The sequence below is a fragment of the Notamacropus eugenii genome, chromosome 1 (genome assembly GCF_028372415.1).
Source record: "Notamacropus eugenii isolate mMacEug1 chromosome 1, mMacEug1.pri_v2, whole genome shotgun sequence".
In the NCBI taxonomy this organism is placed as follows: Eukaryota; Metazoa; Chordata; class Mammalia; order Diprotodontia; family Macropodidae; genus Notamacropus; species Notamacropus eugenii.
This window is the reverse complement of record NC_092872.1, coordinates 667,850,378-667,873,357: the sequence shown is the minus strand read 5'-3', so window position 1 is coordinate 667,873,357 and position 22,980 is coordinate 667,850,378. Positions and strand designations below refer to the sequence as shown.

General features: G+C 37.8%; 1 protein-coding gene across 8 annotated transcripts in view; it reads left to right on the top strand.

Moving 5' to 3' along the window:
• Window positions 1-21,987, top strand: part of EML4 (EMAP like 4) — a 177,276-nt gene extending 155,289 nt beyond the window's left edge. For all 8 annotated transcript variants that reach the window (XM_072635768.1, XM_072635766.1, XM_072635765.1 and 5 more), the window contains 4 exons: window positions 7,920-8,007; window positions 8,519-8,617; window positions 18,125-18,255; window positions 19,211-21,987. In XM_072635768.1, coding sequence (XP_072491869.1) covers window positions 7,920-8,007; window positions 8,519-8,617; window positions 18,125-18,255; window positions 19,211-19,669 — 777 coding nt within the window. In that variant the 3' untranslated portion in view covers window positions 19,670-21,987. The remainder of the gene's footprint in view (window positions 1-7,919; window positions 8,008-8,518; window positions 8,618-18,124; window positions 18,256-19,210) is intronic.
• Window positions 21,988-22,980: the final 993 nt, after the last annotated feature.

The window sequence follows — 22,980 nt, the reverse complement described above, 5'->3', positions numbered from 1 at the left end:
TCCTTCACTAAATTGTCTTCTTCTTCTTACTCCTTAATTATCAGTATCTCCTAAACCTTTGTTTGTCCAATCCCCCTAAGCACCTTTTGCTTTTCTGAGCTGTCTTATGTACTCCCCTAATTTCAGTTATTTTCTTTCTGTCCTAAGCTCCTTTCACTTTTCTGGGCTGTCTTATGTACTCCCCTGATTTCAGTTATTTTCTCTCTGAGCTCCCATTCAAAATTTTCAACGTCTACCACATTTTTCTACCTAGATGTTTTTCCAGTACTGCAAATTCACAATGTCCAGAATGGAATTTGTTATCTCCTACCATTTCTACACTCATCTTCACTATTTCTTCACTATTTCTTTTCATACATTATAGCTACCCAGACTCAAAACTTGGGAGTCATCTGCTACTTTTCTTTTTATTTGCATAACACTCAGAAGTCTTACTTTGTCCTCATGTGTTTGCTATTCCACTACTATAATAACAGTATATTCTCTAAACTTAGAGATATACCATGTACCCGCTATTTCAGATCTTTCATTTCATGCCCACCTCCAGGGATCATTTTACTAGAAATATTTTTTGTATTATATGCTTCCTATGTAAGTAAGTAAACAGTCTGGCAAATATAAATTTATATTAAACTTTTCTGGATGATTTGGGATCTTAATTATGCATAGTTATTATAGTACTTTGTTGTTACTGTGTTGTAGTTAGTGTACAAATTGTACTCAAAATTTGCTTCTCTTATGCTTCTCTATTTCTAGTATGCCAGTGTTTGGTGAACATGTCCCAGCTTAGCTTACCCAAACTTGTCATGATCAATATTTCAATAACTATTTCCTCTCAGCCTTCATCTTTTGAGATAGAAGCATGCAACCCATGCATGGGACTTCTGAGGTCTCTAGCACTCTGTCCTAAGATGGTATAGAGGATCCAGCACGTTGAACCTCAAAGATCCAGAGCAGCCTAAGACTTACCAGTGCTCTTAGTTTAGACACCCTGTAATGTGAAGGTCAGGTTTGGAACCAGGCAGAGCTGAACACCCTCTCAAGAGCCTAGTCTTGGCATAAAGCTCCAATTCAGGATCTAAGACTAGAGAGATGAGTAATAGAAGATAACAACCACTAGAGTTATTATAGATCCAGAAATTTTTTAAAAATCCTACTGTAGCAGTAAGCACCCCAGCATACACAGGAGGACCTGCTGCACAGGTTCCTAGATCTGCTTTTCTAAAAGGAAAGCAACTTTTGAGGGGTCAACAATCTACTTTAAACAAACACATATATCATTCAGTTAGTTCAGGGGGAAAAGTCAGTACCCCGAACTTCAGAGAAAATACAAATAAAAATGACAAGCAGAATTTACAAACAGAAAGACCCAACAGACAGGGCTTCCAGCTGTTTGACCATAGACAATACATACATTGTTGTCAGAGAGAGAAGCACCAACATCTGAGTTTTTAAAGCCAGAGAGCTCCTTAGCAGCTACCCAGTGTCTCACCTGGCATATCAACCTTCTTCCAAAAAATAAGCCCCAAAGTAAAACCTCACCTCAGAGTATATATACTCTTTTCAAAACTGGAGGGCGTGATCCTCATGACCCAGGGTCTCACGAGAAATTAACAAAAGGTATCTGAGGCCTGTTAATGGGCCAGGAAGATCTTTAACTCTTCCTCCCATCCACCATTAACCTTAGGTTAACATTACACCTGCCTAGAAAGAAGGAGTTCTACAGCAGTTGCAAGCAGGGACTCAAAGGGGTGAAAATGAATTTTTCTCCAAAGACTGGGTGGATAATTGAAAGAAGTGAAGCAAGAAAATTTTTAAATAAAGTAAAGGATCTAGATAAAGGATTAGAAGAAAGGACTGGAAAAAGAATAAGCAGCTTACAACAGAAAGTAGTGAACCATATCCATGTAAGAGACTCCTGAAAATTAGGAAACGCTAAATAAAAATTAATGATTCAGTGAGACAACAACCATGTTAAAAGATTAGAGAGAAAGAAAAAAACATGTAGTATGTCTACCATCAAAAGCAAACTTGAAAACAGGTCAAGGAGAAATAATTTGAGAATTATCACACTCCCTGAGAACTGTGATTTTAAAAAATCTGCAGGACACTATGTTTTAAGGACTCATTAATGAAAACTAGACAAAACTATTGAATCGAAAAGCAAAGTGAAAATAGAATCTACTGATCAGCTCCTGAAAGAAACCCAGAAAAGTCCCAGACATGTCATAATCAACCCAGCACTTCCAAGTCAAAGATCAACTACGATAATCAACCAAAAAGAAAGAATTCAGATACCAAGGAACTTCAGTCAGGATCGCATAAAACCTAGCAACTTCTACTTTTCCTGAGAGAAGATCTGTAATACAATATTTCAGAAGGCAAAAGATAAAAAGCTTACAACCAAGAATAATTCACCCTGCAAAACCTGAATATAATCCTACAGGGGAAATGGATCTTAATTGAATAGAGAACTTAGAAACATTCCTAATTTAAAAGAGAGAGAAAGAGACCAGAGAGTAGAAATTTTGAAATGTGCAAACAGAAGAGTTAAGAAAAACCTCGAAAGGTAAATTGGATCAGTTAGAAGGAGCTAGATGATAATGAAGTGCTAACATTCTAATGGAAGAAGAAGAAACAAGTGTCCCTTCAGAACCTTAATGTCTTCAAAAGGAATCAAGGGAGTTAAAATAAGAGAAACCAAAGACCTAGAATGAATTGGTTCTGTTCTGATGGTGTACGAGAAGGAAGTTGGGCAATTAGCAGGTGTGCAGTAGGAGAAAAAAAGAGGGAGGACTTACTGTTTATCACAACTGTGGTTCACTAAAATAAGAGTATAAAAACATAAAGGAAGGTTGAGGGGGATCAAGCCTGAGGTGAAGCTCATTGTAAACTGAATTAAACAAAGGAAGGTTGAACATAGATGGCCAAGCCAACATGCATGTGTGCATGCAAGTGCACGCATGCGTACACACCCACACAGAGTTAGGTATTGAAATACATCAAATTCAACAGAGAAAGAGACCAAGTAGGGTAGGGATTTTAAGAGAAATGATAATACAAAGATGAGAATAGTTGAAAGCAAAACAAGCTTCCCTTTCACAGAGACTTTAAAAGGGGGATAAATAATTTTTTTAAACTAGAGGAGCCCGATCAGTTGGTCATCTGCTTGATAAATTTTAGTATGTAAACATAAAGTCATGCCAATTATACCTTTGTAAGATTTATCATATTTGAGCCCTCCTCTCTAACACTGTCATCACCCTTGTCAACTCACACTTAGATTACTGCAGTAGCCTGCTGGCTTTTCTCTCTGCCACAAATATCTTTGCACACCAACGCATACTCTACTCAGCTATCAAATTGATTTTCCTAAACTCCAGTGGCTTGCTATTACCTCCAAAATCAAATATAAACTCTCTGTCTTTCAAAGTTTTTCATAACCTGGACCTTTCCTAGCTTTACAGCCTTCTTATAGCTTAGTTGCCTCTAAGCACTCTACAGTCTGATGACTGGCTTCCTTGATTTTACTCCATCTCTCATCTCCATACATTTTAACTGGGTGTTCCCATACCTGGAGTTCGCTCCCTTCCTGCTTCTTCCTTTTGGCTTCCCTGGCTTCCTTCTGGTCTCAGCTAAAATTCCATCTATAAGAAGCTTTTTGTAGTCCTCCCTAATCTTAGTGCCCTTTCTCTTAAGACATTCCCAATTCATCTTGTATATAATAATTTGCACATAATTGTTTATATGTTTTATTTATCATTAGACAGTGGGCTCCTTGAGAATAGGAACTGTTTATTTTTTGCCCATTTTTGTACCCCAGTATTTAGCACAGTGCCTGGCACAGAGAAGGCATTTAATAAATGTTTATTGACTAACTGAAATAATTCAGAGTGAAAAGAGCAGAAGCAGGAGAATAATTTACGTAGTAACAACAACATGGTAAAGAAAAATAACTGAAAGATTGGAGAACTCTCATCATAGCAATAACTGATGACTTCAGAGGTCCTGTGATAAAGCATGTTACCCACGTCCTGGCAGAGAGGCGACACCGTCAAGCAGGAGAGGGACCTACGTTTTAGGATGTAGCTGCCTTGCAGATTTCTTTTGCTTGATTATGCTTATTTTTAGATGGGTTTTTTACTGTTTACTGTATGCTAATTGCTTTGCAATTACTATATCATTTGAGTCTTACAACATTCTGGAGAATTAGGCACTATTATTCTTGTTTTACAAATGGGAAAACTGAGGTTAAGTGACTTGTCAAGAGTCATAGAGCTAATGAGTATCAGAGGCCTCATTTGAACTCAGATATTCTTGATTCTAGGTCTGTTGCTTTATCCACTGTGCCACCTTGCTGCCCTTGCACAACTTTGAAAGCAGTGAAATATGTTTCTGTATATGTATGGGGGTTTGTGTGTATAAAAATATACATATATATACTTTTTTTGAAGTAATTTGTAAACCATATCAAATATATTCACCGCTGTCCTTTTTTTGTGCCCTGTTTTGTTAACATTTTGATCTTCTTTTTATGTTCTATTTCATATGTGAAAATGCTCTTTTTTGGGAGGGGGGTATTCAGGAATTTTTAAAAATACTCATCAGTATTACAGAACTGAAGAAGGTCAAATGTCCTGACTTTCTCCATCCCCATCCCCACCCCCCCAAAAAAAAAAATGGGAGGAAGAGAACAGAGGCTTCAAACTATAGACCAGTGAGCTCAGTTTCTTGGAAATTTCAATTTAAATGAAGGAAAATGTAAGGTATTATTAAGACACATTAGTGACCTTACTAAAAAGGAAGTAGTGATCGCAAAGAGTTAGCATGGTTCATCAAGAATAGATCATGCTTCCCAACAGCTAAGTGGTCAAAGGATATAAACAGGCAACTCTCAAAAAAAGAATTGTAAATCATTATCAGTTATGGGGGAAAGTACTCCAGATCACTAATAATAAAAGAAATTAAGATTAAAAACAGCCAAGATTCTACCTAATATACCATTCAGATTGACAGAGATGATGACAAAAATGGAAAGTAGCCATTGTTGGAGGGGCTTTGGGAAGAAAGATTTATCTTTGTTGGAACTATATAGATTCTTCTCCCTTGATTTCAGTAATTACAGAAAATTTTCTTGTATGATTTTTAGAAATTATTTTTGATTATGTTTGCCCATACGTTTTCCAAAGAGGGTCTACCCACTTCTAAAGGTTTTTCTCTAAGTCTTTTTGTACGTAGGTACCTGTCTAGAGCCTTTGGGCTATCAACTTGGAAGTTATCCTTTACTCTTATAACCTGTCCAGTTTACCTCAATTTCTGAACATATATTTACTATATTACAGATAACTTTACGCCACTTCTTGTAAATCATTTTCGCAAGTTTGCTGCACTTCACTTACTCCCACCACGTGTCTGTCATTAGACTGGCCATGAGTCATCATGCTTTAATTCTTTTCAGATTGTGTTCCAAGATTCAAAAACGTAGTTCTTCCCAGGAAAATGTTAGTGTTTTAAAAAAATGAGTTTTTGTTTTGGGGAACAGTATTGGATTAGTAAAAACTATACAGTTTGATATATTCCATCCAACTCCCCCACTCCTGTTCATTCCTTGTCCATCTGCAATGTCTTTCCAGGATATGTCTACTGATGGACTAAATAAATGGATGAACTGGTCTTGTATCTGCATGACAGTGTTTAAACAAAAAATAGTTATTTTCATCCATTTGGTTTTTTTCCTGGATTAAATTCTTGTATTTCTTTGAGTAATATATTCTGGGACTTATTGATAGGAACCACACAGTATCATCCTCAGATGAAAACATCTGGATTGCTTTACTATTTATAGGAAATCTCCCTTGCATTTGGACCCTGTGCATCATATACAGAGACAGACAGATACACTACATGGCAGTGTTGAAAACCTTTGGGAAACATCTTCCTCATCTGACATTAATCAGAGTTGTCTCTATTGGTACATACGTCGAAGAATCTGGCATAATAATTAACATAAAAACTTGGGGAAATAAACAGAATCACTGGTCATTTTAAAAAAGTGAAGAAAAAGTCATTGCCATATTTCTAGAAATCATACAATAAAGTCTTCTGGAAATATGAAATCAAGGAACAGAATCCACATGTTGCCAACAAAGATGAATCTTAGATAAGATTAACCCAAACGTTGTGATGTAGCTCCAGACTTTCAGCAACAAAGAGCTAGGTTGGTGAGTGCATAAGAAGCAGTGTCACATACAGAAACAATAGGAATAATTCGTATTATAGATCTTTAAAACTGGCAGAGCTCTCCTTTGATCAGGCATCAAAATTTTATAGGATTTCTCATCAATAAAACTTACAACAAAAATTAATAGAACTGAAATATGACATGCTGAAATTAAAGAATAATCAGACTTCTTCCCAAAGTTACCTACCCAGGAAAATTTGAAAATATCTTTTCTCTTTTTTAAATTTCTATTTATGATTTTTGTTTTTATATCATTTTTACCTCTTTGAGGGTGCTAGATGAGGACAAAGAAGGCAGTGAACCATGTAGGGTTTTTTTCTCTTTTCTCCAGGGTCAGGCTTGATTATCATTCATTATGTAGCAGTTTCATTGTTTTGTGTAATTTACATTTACATTACTGTAGACATTTTGTGTACTTATTTTCCTAGTTCTGCTTACTCTTTTTGGGGGGAGCGAGGCAATCAGGATGACTTGCCCAAGTAAGTGTCAAGTATCTGAGGCAGGATTTGAACTCAGATCCTCCTTATTCCAGGGTCAGTGCTCTATCCACTACATCACCTACCTGCCCCATTTCTGCTTACTCTTCACATGGCTTTAGTTTGTTTAAATCTTCCCATGTTTCTGATGTTAAAATTGTCTAAGAATTTGCTGATGGGTACTGCTGCCAATTATATTTATCAACACATAGTAACATTTTAATAACCACTTTATTATATGCAGACCGTAGACCAACAGTATATTAAAAAAAACAGGGGGCCTGAGCCTCAGTTTCAGCAACCTCATACAGGGCTTAGTTCAGAGATGGGGAACCTGCAGCCTCAAGGCTCATTTGTCCTGTGAAGTTTGGATTCAGTCAAAGGGCTGCACTTGAGGACCTAGAGGACCACATGCAGCCTTGAGGCCACAGGTTCCCTTCCACTGGCTTAGTTACATCAGCAGAACTTAGACTGTGGGGATTAGCCTTAGACTGTAGAGGGCCAAGAAAGATTTACTCATGAAAGAACAGATAGAAGGAGAAAGATCTACATCAGATCCAATTATAAATTGGTCAGTAAGCTCTAGGAATTTGCAGACTAACCATAGAGGAGAGTGGAGCAGGTGCTGCCACTCCCATAAGCTCCTGTTCTTATTTGCCTGTTGTAACAATTTGTCAGCACTTACTTGTTGGTGAAGTTGAGGAAAATGGCTTCTTCTGCCCTCGGTGACGGCTGTCGGTGCTGGGCTGGGAGCAGGGTCTGATTGTTTGGGGAATTGTGTTATTGTCAGAACTCCTGAGCTGTCTCTGGCAGGGTCTGAGGAGGGAGGACTTGCCTAGAATATCCTGCCACCTGTCTCTCTTCCTCAGGCTCTCCTGCCTGCCCGCTGGTTGGGAGTTGGTGAGGGATTTGTAGGGTTTCGTAATCACTTTTGTGACCAGTTAATTAGCTTATAGACTGCTTCTTTACATACCAGAGCCACTTCTCCCAGGTCATCCCAACTATTTTGGAGCTGTGAATCTTTTGAAGGGTATTGCTAGATAAATTTGAAAAATATATTAGGCCTATTTCATTTTGGTAATTTTGTATTTTAGCAAAGATTCTAACATCTAGAATACTATAGAGGAATAACCAAGAGTTAATGCTTAAAATATTATCCTGAGTTAATAATGCTTTCTCTTGACTGTTCTGTTATTCCTTAGGGACATTCCAGCTATATTACACACCTTGACTGGTCCCCAGACAACAAATATATAATGTCCAACTCAGGAGACTATGAGATACTATACTGTAAGTATGAATGAGATTTATATTTCATATGTGTGTGTGCATGTGCATACATAGTGTATGCATATATATTTGTGTATATATCTATATCTATACACGCACACATATAAACACAATATGGGGTAAGATTTATCTTCTAAGGATGGTAATTAGCAGATTAAATGCAATTAGAATTGTGAAGTGAATGTTTGCTGACCACCAAAAACTAATACATCCTGTCTATCTTTGAACTAGCAATACTGTTCTGAGCGTTTATAGATTTAACATTTCCTTCTGGGGCTAGACAAGAATATAATTGATAGAAGTCTGTAATTTGGGTGGTGGGAATGAAGAGAAAAAAAATATCCTCAATAGAAAATAATATACAATTCTGTAAAAACCAGTTAAAAGTAAATATTTCCTGCCCTTTCTTTGCTTTTCTTTTGAAATATATTTTAATGTTGGGTGTTTAAATTATAAATACAAGTATAAGTAGCAAATTTTCCATTACGATTTCTTATTTTTCAATTTAAAGGGGACATTCCAAGTGGCTGCAAACTAATCCGGAATCGTTCTGACTGTAAAGACATTGACTGGACAACTTATACTTGTGTATTAGGCTTCCAAGTCTTTGGTAAGAAACATTTATGTAATGAGGCCTTTCCAAAGAAAAAAATATCACTTAATATCACTAAGTCTTGTAGAATGAAAAATATGCATGAGTACATTGATGTTGTCAACATTAATGCTAGAAGTTAGTAGTTGAAATTCATGGAAACTAGATGAAATAGGATGTAAAAGAATGGTGTATCTGTTCCTTGTGGATTGTAGCAGTGCACTGTTTTCCCCAGTAAATGTGAAAGGAAAAAGATAAGTTAAAAGACTGAAAAAGAAATGATACTGTCCACAAAGTATACTTGGACAAGAAGAAAAAATAGATAAGGAATTTGAGAACCTAGTACAAACGCATGATATGGCAGGTATAATGTAAGATTTAAATTATCCAAATACTTATTGAGGCACTTTCCCTTAAAAGCATGGTAATTAATTTTTGACCTTACTATGATGATAATTTCATCTTTCAAAAAAGAAATGTTGAATATTCTCATACCTGGTCATACCCTTACATATCCCAGTTGTTCTGAACCTTGTAGGTTATCCAAACCCTATTCCTTTTCCCCTACCATCCACTTACTTATTCCCATTCCTTTCAACTCTCCCACCCCAACTTTTCAACTAGACGCCACCCAGCACTGTGCCCTCTGGAATGTCTGTTCCATAGGCATCAAACTTTCTTTCATTTTAAATCATTTCCTCTCCCACTCCTTCCATCTTATAGCCATCACTGAAAATTGGTTTCCTCTCATTTCCACCCACTTCCACAATAACACATTCTCCCTGGCCACCCTTTCAAGTACTGGCTGCACCTTTACTCATTCCCATCAGCTCACTGTTGAAGCAAGAGTGTTAGAATATTCCTTGTTCCCCATCTCCACTTCCAGGTTCTCCCTCTACCTCCCTCACTCAGAAACCTCAGCTTTGTACTCACCATGATCTCCAACCCTTTGACCCCTTCAATTCTCTCTCTGGCTCTAGACTGTTAAACATTTTTTTTGTTTAAAAAATTTTTTTTTTAACACATTGGGTGCCAGAATCAAGATCCAAAATTATTTTGATTTTGATAAGCTAGAAGATCTAGTTTAATGAAATTTTAAAGGGTTATATGTCTCAGACTTGAGTTCAAAAAGCAGACTTCACAAATATAAAATGGGGGGAGGTATAGATGGATTTGTCCCCTTGGTGTCCTCCAGATTTCTTCTCCCAGGATTTTCATGACCTTCTCCTGGCTTTCATCATTCCTGCCCATCTGACTAATCTTTCTTAATCTCTTTTTCTGGATCATTATTCATGTGCCATTCCTAAGCAAGTGTGCCCAAGAGTAGAGTCTCTTTTTTCTTGGTGATCTTGTCAGGCAGATAGATTCATTCATTGTCTCAATGTAAATGATTTCCTAGTTTCTATACATTCAAACTCTATTATTTTCTGTGAGCTTTATTTAGTCTCACATCTCCAGCTACCCATTGGATATCTCCAACTGTATGCCACATAGTCAGCTTAGAGTTAACATGTCCAAAATAGAACTTAGCATCTTCTCCCTCAATTCAATCTCTTTTCCAAACTTTCCTGTTTCTTGCGAACCTTCATTCTTCAGTCACCCGCATTTGTAAATTCAACATCATCCTCAACTTTTCTCTTTCCTTCACCTCTCGTATCTAATTGGTTACCAAGTCTTGTTGATTTTTCCACTGTTAACATTTTTCATATCCATCTTTTTTCTCTCTATTCAGCCACAATCCTAGTTCAGACTGTCATTACTTCTCAAATGAACTATTGCAGCAGCCTCCAAATTTTAAGTCTCTCCAATCCATCCTCCATGCAACTGCCAGAATTCTCTTCCTACAGCACACGGACCCTATTGCTTCTAGAATGAAACACATAAAGCCTTTCTCAATAAGGCTCCAGTCTTTCCTTCCAGCCTTAACTTACATTACACCCCTTCACCTCCTCTACATTCTGGCCAAACTGACATACTTTTTCCCCAAACTCAACATTCTGTCTTCTACCTCCAGCCAAGTCTTTGCACAGACTATCCCCCATATTTAAAATGCCCTCTCTCATTTCTGCTTCTTGGAATCCTTGACTTCCTTCATTGTTCAGCCTTTTTGATCTCCCTAGTTATTTTCTCTTCCTCCTCAATCATGTATGTACGTTTCTGTTTTAGAGATTGTTAGACATGAGCATACATACGTCAATAGAATGTAATTTCTCTGAGAACAGAACCAGATTTTCTTGGTTATCTTCAAAGCCTAGTCCAGTTCTTGCACCTAATACTATAAATGCCTCCTGAATTATCTGAAAAAAAATCTTGGGAATCTTAATGGATTGCAAATTCATTATTGAGTCATACATGTGATTTGGCAGCCATAAAAACTGAATGCAGTTTTAGGCTACATTACTAGAGAAGCAGTGGTCCTTCTGTACTTTGCCCTGGCCTGATTATATCTTGAGTATTATGTTCAATTTTGAGCATCACATTTTAGGAAAGACATTAATAAACCAGAAAGTGTTCAGAATGACCAGAATGGCAAATAGCATCATAGGTACTTCATATCATTCAGTAAGTGAACATACATTTATTAGGCCCTTACTATATACCAGGAGCTAGGGTTGTTTTGCCTGGAAAAGGACAATTTGGGAAGGTTGTAAATACTAATCTTGAGGTTATAGAAGAGCATTTATGTTCATAAGAGATTACACTTGTTCTGTTTGGTTCTAGAAGGCAGAACAAGGAGTGGTGAGTAGAAGTTGCAGAGAGACAGATTTGGGGTTAAAATGAGGAAAATTTCCAAAAAGAACACTTTCAAGTACTCTCTGGAAGTGGAATGGACTTCTGGAAGAGGTCCCAGAAACTGTAGTAGATACCTCCTCTAATACAGGATTGCTTGTTCATTATGTTTTCATGACTATGTTCAGGTATGTATAGATATAAAGGTATAAAGCTGGCATCTGATAGCCCTCCCAATGGGACATTTTGCGATTCTGATTTTATTAAGCAACAGAGTGCACTTCCTAATATACTCCTTTCTTGTCTCTTCCAATATCCTAATGACATTGGACTCCTGTGACTCCCTATTTCCTCCAGTCTCAAATATAAATTCCCTGTTTTGCTATTTAAGGCCCTTGAGAACTACTGTTTTCCTCTAAACTACTTTTTTCAGCAGTAGTATACATTATTCATCTTCATTCTTCCAAACAGTGTGGTGCCATATAAGCTAGGTAGTGTAGTATATTTTGGCCACTAGATGACACTGTCTTTTACCAGCATCCCCATGTGAGCTACATCAGAATGCAGAGCTTTTCCCCAAGGCTGCAGTGTCCTTCCCTGCTCACCAGATGGCACTCCACTACACTTCAGTAACATTCACTCATCCTTGGAAGAATGAATGAATGGGCATTTATTAAGCACTGATTATGTGCCAGGCGCTGTTCTCAGCATTTGGAATATAAGTGGAACTTATGAAAGAAGAACACCTATAGCAGAATAAGGACCAGCGAGGGCTGTTTTGGTCAGACAGGTCACAAAGGTGATATGTGGAATGATAGGGCAATCTTTCCAGAAATAGTAATGTTGATTTGATTAATATTCCCAGAGCTAGTTATTCAGTAAACATTTGTTAACACCAGCTATGTACCAGGCACAGCGTTAACCCCAGAGATACAAGTACAGAAAGGGAAAACATTCCCTGCCCTTAGGGAGCTTACAGTGTAACAGGGGAAAGCAGTACATGAAAGGAAGCAGGGGAAAAGTGTTGGGGAGGAAGGTACACAACACAGGGCCAAGTCGGAGAAGTTACGAAGTCTGCAGCTGTCTGGCCTACAATACCCTCCTGAGATGGAGGCTCCAGAAGGAGCGAGATGAGATACCAGGGCTAATGTCCCTTTGCAGGATGAAAAGGTTTCCGGGGCATGCTGGAGAAATCCAAAGGAGGGCAGCCACAAAGGAAATCAAAGTGCTGGGAGTGGAAAGGTCAAGGAGAAGTAGCTGTTCAGTAACTTGACATGAAGATGGCCAGGAAGCAGCAAGGTAGATCTGGATCAGGCTGCATATGGTGAACTCTCCCCAAGACAATACCAAGCCAACCGAGTTGAAGATAAAAGACAAAGTGCAGGAGCCCAAAAAAGGAAATCTTCTCCTTTCTACTCAGAGCCCCAATTTCCTGCATTTGGAATTTCTCTGCATTCAGAGATTACTTCATTCATTTGCTTTTTTTCTTAATGGCCAGGTGATTTATTGAAGTAGAGTAACTATTAATCACAAACCATAAAGAGCTTTCAAATAACAAACTTCACAGTTTTCTGCAGGAGAACTGAATCCCCTTTTTTCATATCTCCTCCCAGCCCAGAGAAGAGAAAAGAAAAACGAAAGGAGAGTGTTAAGTTTTGTAATTCAATTGAGATTCCCTCAGCAACCACTCTGAGGAAAAAGAAGGGAGGGCTCAAATATTGGCATTGGCTACAGCTGTGGTACCTGGCACAGCCAGTGCAGAATTAGATGTGATCTGCTCTGGGTAGCCCTCCACACTTCTCTAGTTTTCATTCATTCCATTCAGCTCAATAGTAAAGCTGGTGGGGCGTCACCTCCTTCTTCGTACTCAGAGAAACCTCAAAATGGAGTGGGTATTTCTTTTCATAAAGCCTGAAAATCTTGCACCAAGAAGTCTCTTCAAAGGAATTAAAAATTGAAAGATGTTGAGAAATATTTTTGCATCCAAATCCTACCTTCTTCATGGCCTCCCTGGTCTGTTACTCACTTGCAACTGTCAGCTTCCCAGAGGCATTAGAAAGGCTTGTTCCAAAGTCATGGAACTCGACAACTGAACTTGAGAAAATTTTGAGTGGAAGGAGCTGATAGAGCTGATACTTTATTTAAGAAATTTCAGGTGTTCTCTTTAACCTTTAACCAGGACTTCAGAGAAACTAAAGATTTAAAAACAAATTGTTAGCACCACCTACTGGTTACTATTTATGATTTTACATGTGGTTTTTTTCAGCTTTGATGTTCAAATTTAGGATTGTGGGATGTAGAACAAGAAGAAACTTTAGAGATCCTTTAATGGTTTCATTGCCTTCCCCTTCCATTATATCTTATGTACTCCTGTTCAATTGTGAAAAAACTATCTTTCATATTAGATTCCTTCCTCTCATACTGCTATTTACTTACAATAAAGATTTATCCTGGCATGAGAAAACAGGCATATTATTGCACTACTGGAGGCAAGAATTGACCCAGCCAACCTGGAAACAAATTTAGAACTATGCCCTAAAAGTCACTAGACTCTGCATACCCTTTGCCCCAGAAATAGCATGACTAATCCCATACTTCAAAAAGATCAGAAAAAGAAGTGGACCCATAGCTACAAAATATAACCTCTTTGTTATACCTAAGAATTAAGAACTGAGAAGTGCCTGGCAACTCGGGAATGACTGAAGAAATTATGTAGTATGAATGTAATGGGATGTTATTGGGCTATAAGAAAGGAAGGTTGCAGAGAAACCTGGGAAGACTTATATGAACTGATGCAGAGAGTAAAGTGATTAGAATAAGGAGAATAATTTAGACAGTGACACCAACACTGTAAAGGCAAACAATTCTAAAAGGCTTTTAAGAACTGTGACCAATGTGGTGACGATCTCAGAAGACCCATGATCAAGCATGCTTCCAGCCTCCTGATAGAAGTGATGGATTCAGGATACAGAGTGATATGCCCAGTGTATAATTCGGTTTTGCTTGATTATGCATTTTTGTTACAAGGGCTTTATTTTTCTTTTCTTTTCTTTTTCCAGTGGGGGAGAGGAAGGAAAAGGAAAAATGAATTAGGGGATAGGGAAGTCAAGGGGAAAAAAAGAACAAGAAAGAAAAGAGGGTCAGTAAACCAGTTTTTTAGTGCAGAGAACAGAAGGGCAAAAAAGTCACAGACCAGATTTGAAAGTTACACTTTCAATTTATTACATATGTTAAAAGAAAAGCAAATACTACATAATAGAGACCTGCGTTTTCATTTAGAAAAAAAATCATCTTTTTCACTTGCAAAGATGCAAAAGATGAGAATGGGGGCAGGGGCTGGAGAGACACGCTAGACCTTCATTGGTGGAGCTATGAATTTTGGAAAACAGTTTGGAATGCCAACAGTGACTAAAATACTCCCATACACTTTGACCCAGAGAGTCCTAAAGATCCCCATGTATACCATGATAGTTATCACTGCTCTTTTTGTGATATCAAAGAATTAGAAGCAGAGTAGATGCCCCTCAGTTATGGAATGGCTAGACATGAATATAATGGAATATTACTGTTCTGTAAGAACAAACAAAGACTCATGGGAAAATCTACATGAACTAAGGCAGAGTGAAGAAAAACTACATACATTGTAAACAGAACAACCACAAAAAAGCAAAAGTGAGTGTTGCAAAGAGTAAAAAATAAGCACAGCTCTTAAGAGATGGAGACATTTACCTCTCTATGGAGAAAGGAGGTCCACAGGTATACGTAGTACATATTTTCAGACTTTTTATATGTATATTGACCAGTTCTGCTAATTTTTTCCCTTTTTCTATTTAAAAAAATGTTATTTGTTTTTATGGGATGGCTCTCTGGGAGGGAAGAATACTGAGGAAAATTATGGTAATGTGAAAAAACAGAAGACATCAATAAAAACTTATTTTTTAATCCTCTGTGTGTGTGTCTATGTCCACTTTATTTGGTCTTTTTTAAGTTCAGATTTTTCACAAAAAATTTGAATAGACAACTTAGCAGCATGGATTAAGATCAGAAAGGTCTAGGTTGAAGTCTCCTCTTTGGTACACAGTGATTGTACTAGACAAGTCACAACCTCTCAAAGTGTTGAGCAGTGGAAGTTCTCTAAAACTATGAATTGCAGAACGTTTATTGATCTTCATTGGTAGAAAGCATTTTTTCTCTCTAGAATTCCCTATACCAGTGAAATCACAGGTTTAGATTCTCTTCCTCTCCCCCCCAAAAGAAAATCCAAGCATTGTGCTAAATAATGAGGATCAAAAAAAAAAAGTAGAAGAGTCCATGCCCTCAAGTTTATAGTCTACCCACTTATCACCCTATCCAGATCCTGGTAGGTCATTCCTCTTTCTTGAGAATTCATTACCCATTGGCTCAGTCTCCTTTACCGTCCACCCTGCCTTTCTGTTTTGGCTCTCCAGTTTACAGATTTCTGGCCCCTCATTCTCCCTCTCTACGTCCTCTTCATTCCTCCTCTGCCACACCCAGGATTTTCTGATCCTTGATCTCATCACCCAGCACACATGTGCACACACACAAAAAGTATGTGTGATCTACCAAATTCCTGTCTGACTGTATAGAACATCTTTTCCTTCCATCTTTCCTGTTCCTCATATTTTTTAACCATATTTTCTGTCCTTCAGCTATCTATTCCATACCTTCCTGCTTCTCCAGGCTCTCGTTACTCCTACTCCTTTTCCTCCTTCTTGACCCTGTAGCTGACTGGTTTACCTTTACACTGTCCCTTCTCTTTGAATCCCTTTTACTCTTACCTTATCTCAGTTCATTTATTTTTAAAATTATTTTAAAATATTAAAACATTGATTAAAATGTTCATACTTTTTTAAAATTTAAACCAATGCTGGATTATTCCCATTATCTCTTCAATATCCTTACCCATTCTTTCATATGTTCCAATCTGATAAAAAAAAACTGTCCTTTCTACTACCTTCAAAAACCAATACTTCTACTGTCCTGTCCTGTCTCCTTTGGGAACTTATCTAATCATTTAGTCATTCCCTCTCCGTCCCTATTGTTCAATCTCCTGGATCCTTCTCTGTTTTTTCCCCACCCTTCTTTCTAAACTTCCCTATTTCTTCAAGAGTACCACCATTTTCCAAGTTACCCAGATTTATAACCTAGACATTATCCTTTAGCCCTCTCTTCTCTCACTACCACTCCATAGCTCGTCAGCTCCCAGGGCTTCAGCTGTTCTGTTCATCTCTATGCAGATGACTCCCAGAACTGTATGCATATACCAGACAAAAAAAAATAGACCCAACACCTGAGTAACCCATAGAAATCCCAAACTTAGCATCTTTGCCCATCTACCTAATTTCCTTGCTTTTTTTCCAAAGGTACTAGCATTCTTCAAGTCAGTTATTCCTAACTCCTCATTGTCACTACCAGCCCACATCTAATTTTCTGCTGAATTTTGCCAGTTCTACCTCCACAACACTTTTATCCACTTACATGAGCACCATCCTGATTTCAGACTTTTATTGTCATTATTGGAACAATTTCCTAAATCAGCTTCTTACATCCAACCTCTCTGATTTATTCTTTCTCGTTGCTGTCAGATGAATAATGCTGAAATAGTGTTCCCCTGTTCAAAAAGCTTTGATGATTCCCTATATTGGTTCAAGGACAAAGTACAATTCTCCTCTATGTGGCCCTTGACATTCTGGTTCCAGCTTATCATTCTAGGCTGATTATGTATTACTCCTCTCTGACATTCTATGTCTTAGCCATACTGGCCTATTTGATGTTCCTATTTCACAACATTCTGTCATATCTATTCTTTTACACAAGCCAATCCTTATGCCTAGTAATGCTCTCACTTCTCTCCTTCACCTTTTAGAAACATTAGGTCCCTTCAAGTCTCACTCAGGTTCCACCTTCTAAAGAAGAAAAGACCTTTCCTGATTCTCCCAATTAATTTTTCTCCACCCCTGAAATTACTTTGTATTTATTTTGTGTAGATTACCTTTTTTCTTACCTGTGTATATGTTGTTTTACCTAGGGAGAATGTAAATTTCTTGAGAGCAGGGATTGTTTTCATTTCTCTCTTTATGTCACCATCACCAAGCATAATACCTACAGTACTATGGGAGATGATTAGTAAATGTGTACTGTCTTGAATTAAGGAACTTGTCCAAAGTCACATGATTAACAAGTGGCAGAACTGTGATTTGAACCTTTACCTTCTAGCTCCAAATTCAGCCAGGCAGAATGACTGACTCTCCCCTTGTGTGCCCCCCCCCCCAATAATATTATTTGATCATTCTCTTTTATATAACTTAATATTTGACTGCCTGCCTATATTCAGAAATTTTATCAGCTAGGTATTTAGACTTAGTCATTTGTTTAATTGTCATTTTATATTCAAAGCCAAAATTAAAAAAATGTTTTATATTTATATGATCCTCCACTAAAACCCCAGTGTCTTATGGTGGCAGGAAGGTCACTTTGAGTTCTCTAATTCTGTGCCAGTGAGCCTAAGTTCCAGCAGATCCTACAGAGCTGGAAAGATTTAGAGTACAGACCATTCTGAGGACCAGCTTAGATACATTTAGAATTCACTCTTGGCTACCACATAATAAATTTTAGCCACACTTCCCAAAGACTTTACCAGGTTGTAGAGAGCTACATAGCCTGCATCAATGAATGATACGACAGTCACAAAATCTTGAAGCATTAGAGTGTACCACAAAATATTTACATTATATTCACACTAATGTTTCCATGTGTATGTTTCTGTGTTGTCAGGAGTCTGGCCAGAAGGATCGGATGGAACAGATATCAATGCTTTAGTGAGATCCCATAACCGAAAAGTGATAGCAGTTGCTGATGACTTTTGCAAGGTCCATCTTTTTCAGTATCCCTGTTCCAAGCCAAAGGTAAGTTCAACTTCTGTGTAAGCAGGTCTTAGAGGAGGCAACTGGGCTAATTGTTCAAGTACATTTCTGTGTTTTTATGTGATTGCACATGTATAACCTGTATCATCTTGGGGAGGGAGGAGAGGAGAGAGGAAGGGAAAAAATTTGGAACTCAGGATCTTATAAAAAGTCAATGGTGAAAATTGTCTTTACATGTAATTGGAAAAAATAAATTATTATTTACGGGTTTTTTTTCTTTTTTTTAAAGAGAAACATTTCTAGTGATGAGAAGGCCACTTGGGGAACTAGTTCCTGATTGTCTTAAAAAGAGAGAGGCACCTGAAAGAGGCACCAGCTTTACCTGGCTCTTCCTTTGGACAGCCACAAAAGGATGCCCCTTGTTCCTTTTTCCTTCCTCCCCTTCTTGCTGCCTGAAAAATAAGGGCATCGTTAGAAAATAGGCAGCAAAAGAAGCAGCTGGGACTTCCTCTTTTTAGTTGTTAACAGAAACCTCTTAGCAATCAGGGGGGTTTAGTAGGTTTTTCAGTTTGGCTTGATTTATTTTGGTGATTTTAAACCTCTCAGATTTCTTAAAAATATAGTCATTAGAAAATTCTTGAAGATGAGGAGCCTATCATGCTTTGTCATAAATAATCAAAAGTATTATTACTGCCCTCAGGAATTTATAATCTGTTATTCAGATAAGACAGTCTGTTGGATATTTTTTTTCTTTTGGGACTGAAATAATGGACATTACCATCATTCCCTCCAACTTTTCTCCCATCCTGCCCAGTTATTAGAAAAGAAATTTGATGTCTCACTAGCTTTGTTTCTCTCAGATCTGATTAGTGGTGATTGTGATGGGAATTATTATTTTACGTAAGCTAGATTCCTTCCCTTAGTCAATCATTGTTACTATAAGCAGACATATAAAAACTGGTTTAATTTTTCCCTCTGTCTTATTTATTTCAAATAGGCACCAAGTCACAAATACAATGGCCACAGCAGCCATGTTACTAACGTCAGCTTTACTCATAATGACAGCCACTTAATTTCAACTGGTGGAAAAGACATGAGTATCATTCAGTGGAGAGTTGTGGAGAAGTTATCTTTGCCTCAGAATGAGACTCCAGTAGATATTGCTATAACCAAAGCACCCATTTCTACCAATGAGAATGTCCTACATCCAGACACACCTCCCCCGCCTCCCTCCTCCCAGCCCTTCAGTGATGCTGCTGAAAATGAAAGAATGAGTGATTGCTCAACACCCCTGGAGAATGACCTGGAGCAGGCCGAAGAACAGAGCGAGGGGCAGAGTGAAGGCAGCAGTGAATACCTGGGGGAGCCTGGTTATGAGGAGCCTTCCAGCGAGACCAGGGAAGAGCAGGGCGAGTCCCCTCCTGCGGAGGACCCCCAGAATTCACCAGTCTCTTAACACTTCAGCTTCAGATGAGTTCTCTTTCCCATCTGAGATATGTTTCGCAACAAGGAGAAAGTTGAGCTAACAGGAAGGGGAGTAATGGAGAATTACATCACTCCAAATGCTGGTTTCCATGTGGTCTGCTTTCTTCAGTAGTCTTACCTTTTATCTCCCAAAATGGAGCTGACCTTCAGTTGGGTGTTTGTTGAGAACTGGCCAGAGTTAGCAGTAGGAAAAGACTGAAACATTCATTGTTTCAGAGATTGCTGTGTGTGGAAGTGGCACAATGTAAATACTGGGGGAAAATGGCAATTATTATGATCTGAAATAAATTACTTTATTATCTGAAAGTGTTTTCTGCAGGAACTTCCAGAAAAAAACAAAAGCACTGTTAAATGTGCCCATAAATATATGATGTGCTGTTGTTTCAGGTGTAGCAAGAAAAAAACAGAAAGTGAGCTCTTCATTGAGCCGTCCTCCCCTCCAGCCCCATCCCATCATGTGGAAGAAAAGGGGACTAGAACTTGGGGACAATAACAGTAATGCCATGTGCAAGTCACACTGCCTTCTTGATGAGCAAATATGCAATTTTTCTTACACTACCAATAGATTTCAGATATATTTGCATTGTTTTTTTCCAAGGAAAGTTATAGCAAGGAATAGACATGTCATTCCCTGCACCTGTCTACTTAAATGTTAATAAAGTATTGCCTATAAAACTAACAAATTGGGCTAATCTAGATAATGATCAAATTTAGTGGTTATCAAAAATGATGGACTCTTCTGTTGACCTAAGCAGTTTTCCAGACTATCCAGGTTAGCGTTCATATGAATAGGAAGGACTTTGTACCTACCTGTAAAACTAAACTTTGAAAGTTCCTAGCTAAATTTGACTAGGAAAAAATATGCAGTAAATTTTAAAGTAATGGAATTGGTGCTTGGGATTCTTTTTTTTCTTTTTTAAAATTATAACTTCTTAGAGTGAAACTAAGCATCAGCAAATTGCAAACTCTTCTTACTGGCCTTATTAACAGTCATGATTTTGGTGTAGGACAGACTTTGAGATTTGCCATAGATGGTGATTTCCTCTCTTCAGAGATGTCATAAGCTTCTTGGCCATTTATGGGATATCATGGCATTGTTATGCATTTGAAAACTTTTGTGTTTTTTTTTTGAAGTTTTGTCATACACCTATGTCGTCCCTACATATGTTTCCTACTTTTAAAAAAATTTACTGACAAGTATGCGTTTCCTATGTATTTGTTTATATTTTGATTATATAAAATTTTTGTTGTTGTTTTTTACTTGCTGCATTGTTCAGATAGTTTTCAGTAGGATCATGTTTAAAAACTTTGGATGAGTTAAGAAGTCTTAAATGTTTAAGCGTTTACGTGATTGTGCCATTCCAAAGTGCATCAAAACTGTCATTCCCTTCTAGTATCTTCTCAGGAGTAATGCTGCAGATCAGGTATTTAGTCATCATTTGGTAATATAAAAACTCCAGTGGCCTCCAAAAGGACATTGACAACATGCATGCATACATGAACGCATACACATGTGCTGTATGTGACAGTGTGTATGAGTGTGAACACAGGCACTTACTCTGTGTATCTGCATAGATCTATATATATATATATGTGTGTGTGTAGGTAAACACATTGAAATACTCTGTATCAACAGATATACATGTTTGTGTGTATATGTGTATCTCCTTTTGTTTACATCTGTTCAAGAAAACCTCAAAGTAGTGCTCTTCAAAAGAAGAGGGAGAGAGTCCAAGCAACCCATATGTTTTCTAATATGTTCTGTACATAGTTGTCAGAGAGCACCAGTATTGGACTCAGACATTTGCCAATTAGTAATGACGATTAAAAGCTATCAGATCAGCCTGTGATATAATTCCCTACAAGGAACATACTGTAAGATGAGTGAGTAGTACTGAGAAAAGGAAAAGCATATCATAAAGCGTGTGGGGTGCAGAGCTCTCATGGTAAACAGGGAGATTAATTTGGAAGCATCTGTCACCTTGTGGGGTTGCCATGTATGATGAAAATTATCATTGTGATATTCTTGTGTGGTAGTTCAGAAAACACTACTAATATGCAGAAAGCCTTACAACTTTCAATTGCTGGCAACTACTGTTTAATGGATAATGAAATCTGTGATAATGGATGAAAATGGGTGGGATTATGAAACTGTAGATGTTTTTTTTAGAAAACTTGTGAATGAAATCTGAATCAGAGTGTTTCATGTGAAGATGTTTGAGCCATTTCTATCATGCATTCCTGTCTCATGGCAGAAATTTTTGAAGATAAATAAAATAATCAAAATAATGTGTTGCCTTTGACTATCTAAGGACGTTAACTTTTCCTCAACTAATTTTAGTTAGAAATTGTTGTGCCGTAGTAATTTTAAGCAACTAACTGCTGCTGCTGCTGCTGCTGCTAAGAACAGTGGCATTTTAAAAATGCAGAGGAAAAAAAGTCAACAAGTATTTATTAAGTACTAAGTAGGAGTTAGACACTGTACCAACACTTGAGGATACAAAGAAAAGCCCCCCAAAAAAATTTTGTTAAAATGCACATGTAAAATCAAGTAGGGTCACATTCTAATCAGTGGGGGAGATAACTCATAAGTAATTGTGTATACAAGGTACACATATACATGTGTGTATATACAGTATAAATGAAAGATGATTTCAAAAGAATGTCACTAACAGTGGGAGGAATCAGGAAAGGCGTCTGGCAGAACATGAGATTTGACCTTAGCCTTGATTCAGTCTAGGGAAGGCAGGAGGTAAGGGTGAGGAAGAAGAGCGTTACGGGCATGAATGGAAAGGCCATGAACTAGAAGATGGAGAGTCATGTCCAGGAAATAGCACGCAAGGCATTGTGGTTGAATCAGGGTCCATGGAGGAAAGTAAAATATAAAAACACAAGAAAGGAGAGCAGGGCCTTCAAAACCAAACAAGTTTCTATTTTCTAGGAAATATAGGAAGCCCCAGAAGTTTATTGAATAGAGGAGTAACATGATCAGACCTTCACTTAGGAAAGTTGCATTGGCAGCCAAAGGAACAAGTAGATCAGCAGGAGACTTGAGACAGAAAAACCAATGAGAAGATTGTTGCAATATCGAGGCTTTAGGTTGTATCAGTGAGTTAATAGAGAAGAGACTTACGTAAGAAATGCTATGAAGATTGAAATGGTAAGACTTGGCAATAGGTTGGGTGAGAGAGTGAGGAATCAAAGATGACACAAAGGTTACAATCCTGGGTGACTGAGAATGGGGGTGCCTTCAGCAGTCATAATAAAGTTTGGAAGAGGCTA